This window comes from Drosophila takahashii, chromosome 2R (assembly GCF_030179915.1).
Source record: "Drosophila takahashii strain IR98-3 E-12201 chromosome 2R, DtakHiC1v2, whole genome shotgun sequence".
Classification (NCBI taxonomy): domain Eukaryota; kingdom Metazoa; phylum Arthropoda; class Insecta; order Diptera; family Drosophilidae; genus Drosophila; species Drosophila takahashii.
In genome coordinates this window covers 26,541,505-26,544,915 of record NC_091679.1, presented here as the reverse complement: position 1 = coordinate 26,544,915, position 3,411 = coordinate 26,541,505, and the positions used below count along the sequence as shown (strand labels likewise).

Here is a 3,411-nt window from a genome sequence, read left to right as displayed (position 1 = left end):
AACAGTTCCAGTTACTTTTATCTATAGATAAAGGCACAGATTGGCGAGAGCGCGACTATAATAACACAATCCCTCTGTTGTGACCAGTGCCAAACGAAACGCGTGCGGTGCAACAAGTGGGCTTAAAAATATTATTATTTAATAGACCAAGCTACAAATCAGCATGGACCACAGAACTCGCGTTGTTGAGGTGGTGCAAGTGGCGCCCCAACCCAACACCACGGTGATCGTTCAACCACCTCCGCCGCCGCCGCCTCCGAAGGACAACAGCTGCTGTTGCTGTCCCTGCTGCCCCTGCTGTTGCGGATGTGGCGACTGCTGTTGCTGCTGCACCATCATGTGAAGAGACGAAGCAAACGGAGCCCCCAATCCCCTAATTCGTAACGTTAAATTAACTTTCTATGTCTACGGCGGCCACAAACAATTCACACTGTTTTTTCGTGCAATAAAATTTTACGATTCCTTATAAATAACGCTGTGCAGTCCGCTTTCTCTTTTGGGGGGAACCCGAACCGCTGGTAAAACATATTGTCTTACATAAATCTCAATGCCAAAAGACCACATAATAATAAAAAGCCAAATTTAATAACGTGCCCCAACAATTTGTAGTTTTATGGCGGCCAAGCGGGCTGAATCCTTTTTGGCTGCTGGAAATGCTCACCACATCATTTCAAAGTTAGTTCACATTCCGAGTTATTATTTATATGTTTCTCAATTTGCCAATAAAAGCGGAAAATGTGTCAAGAGTGCTGCCAACTCCGGTTCCATGGGCCTGCTGCTCTCATTTGATAAAGGATTTTATGACTCTTGGCGCTTGAATTGCAACCGCAGCGACAGAGTTCCCGCCCCAAATATTTTGACGAGGGTCCCCAACTGGGACATTATATATATGTGGGCGGGAGTTTCGACTGCGAGTGTTGGCCTGCTCATTTAACATAACTTTTTGGCTCGCTCTCTTTCTTTGCCAAACGTTTATCTAAAGCCCAAACAATATTACTCATACGCAACGTGATATTCCAGCCGGAAAACCGTGGTGCAGATATCTAAGTGAAGTGGATAGTGGTTCTGACTTTGTAATTTGTTAATGATTAAAACCAGTAAATAAAATGTATGAGCCGGAAAAATACAAACTTAAGCCCAAATTGGGATTCGCTTTAAACCTGTTTCCAGTTTCGCCCATGTGGAAAGCTCCTAATGTTATTGACAAACAACTTATCATAACATGTTTAAATATTTAAAAAGGAAATACCAGTATTTAACGGAGGCTTACTCTTTTAAAGCAGGATAGAAATAAATGGGAAGAAAACTCTAACAAATAATGTATAAGTTTCGTTGATCTTAAGATCTAGAAATAAATACTTCATTTTGGATGAACTAAGTACTGTATTATAACACCTTCTTATGATTTTCTTCTATTACTTATACTTGATTTTTTGCAATATTCAAAAATAATTGGGTGTGCTTAGAAAATGACTGTTAATTTTAAGAATTGCCCCACTGTAGCTGGTTGTTTCAATGTTATTTGCGTGTACACAAATTCGTAATCAGGGCAGGGCATTGATCAAATGCCTACCGGCTTTAGATAATAATGAGTAAGATATTTCCACCAAAACGCCAGCCGTTTGCGTTCGATGTTTCAGTTAAAGGCGCGTTACCGAGCGGCGTTCACTTAGTCGAGCAGTTTAGGCCAGTTACTGTTAACTATTAACTAGTTACTAGCCAGCATTTTCACCCAACGAAGATCAGTACAACAAAGGAATAAGGATGTACAACCCAGGCTATCAGGTGGATGTGATCGACCCTTACTATCAGCCCCCTGTGGAGGTGATAAATGTGATGGGACCTCCTCCGCCCGTCGAGGTGATAATGCCGTCGCCCATGTACAATCAACCGGTGGTGGTGGTGGAGCAGCCCAGCTACAATCAGCCAGGACCTCCGCAGTCAGGACCCAGTGACGCCGAGTGCTGCATGCTGCTGGGAGCCTGTTGTGTGATGGAGGAGTGCGGCCTGTGTGTCATTTCGTAAAATTGTGCAGTTGTCAAATACTTGATATAAATAAGGAACTATGTAAATTTACGCTAAATATAGACTGAAACTAAGGGTGACTAAGCGGTGTTATGATTCAAACTTTTCGTTCGATAGGTGATCTATAATGTGACCCAAATGTGATTTATAACAAAAATATATAATATATATTTTACATTTAAATACTTGGTTACAAAAACACCATTCTGATATCATAAGAATAGATAGTTCGTGAATTTTCGATAAATCACAAAGAGCATAAAATCCATTATCTACTGATAACGACCCTTTGATATTATAAGTTACCGAAATTGCGCCCAATTTGAGCGCTTTTTCTAATGACTATGGTTGGTGAAATGTTTTTCGAAAGTATCTTCCCCGCTAAACTCCACTATAAATATCAATTACCATAGATTTTCTCTTTAACCAAGAAGGACTGGGATCTACAGGCTTTTAGCAAGTTGGGTATCTTTCATGTTTACCACATTTTTTTTCGCCAACTGTCAAATGAAATTCACTGTCTGCGTATGGACACATTCATCCCCCTCTTCAGGGGGCCACGCCCAATCCCATTTTCTTGGGTTTCCTTTTAATAAATATAAAGCGTTAATTTGCTGCATAATTGCGCCCTGCCACACCCAGGACTCGAAACGCAGGAGACAGGACTCAGAAAGGACCGAAGGACCCTTCCCTGAACGTCCCAGTTAAGTAGCACAGCCTCGTACTCCATCAGCTCAACTCATCAGAACCCGGGCTGAAACACAGAAACGTTGTCTATCCCCCAACGGAGCTCCCTTTTTCATGTCTTCAATGACAGTTATTTCATTTTTCTTGTTGATGTCTTTCCCTGCACTCATTAAATCAAGTTAAAAAGGCATATAGCACGCAGTTGCTGCCGATGTTGCTTGTTGCCATCGCCGTTTCCGTTGTAAGCCAAGCTGTTGAGTTGTTCTGGCCCTAACACTCTGTTGTTCTTGTGGCTGTCTTGCCGCAGTAAAAAACAAACAACAAACGACGACGACAAACAGCAAACAGCCAGCGACGTATTTTCAAATAACATCTCGAAGAACTCCAGAAAGGAAACAATAAAGCCGAAGCGACGAAAGCGAAACTCCTCGGTGTCGTTTGAGACTCGTCTTTAATTATAATAACTTGGTAGCGGCATCGTCGTGCTTCGACATCCCGGCTGACTTTAATGGCTCTACCGCAAATGGGAAAACCGAACAACACCTGACAAACAGCTACTTTCAGTGTCCTGAATGGAGTTACGGCTCACATTCACCTCTAATATTGCTAAATGGTTCAAAAAATAGCTGCAGCTACTAAAAGTAATTTGTTGTCTGGAAAGATGGCTTTTTTGAAATGTTTCCCTAGGGAAATGGTTGA

At 41.9% G+C, this 3,411-nt stretch overlaps 1 protein-coding gene across 1 annotated transcript; it reads left to right on the top strand.

Annotated features, from left to right (window-relative positions):
* Window positions 1-1,645: 1,645 nt before the first annotated feature.
* LOC108060449 (uncharacterized) lies at window positions 1,646-2,105 on the top strand. The gene has a single exon (XM_017146159.2). The coding sequence runs from the start codon at window positions 1,765-1,767 to the stop codon at window positions 2,023-2,025; it is 261 nt and encodes an 86-aa protein (XP_017001648.1). The 5' UTR covers window positions 1,646-1,764; the 3' UTR covers window positions 2,026-2,105.
* The last annotated feature ends 1,306 nt before the right edge of the window (window positions 2,106-3,411 follow it).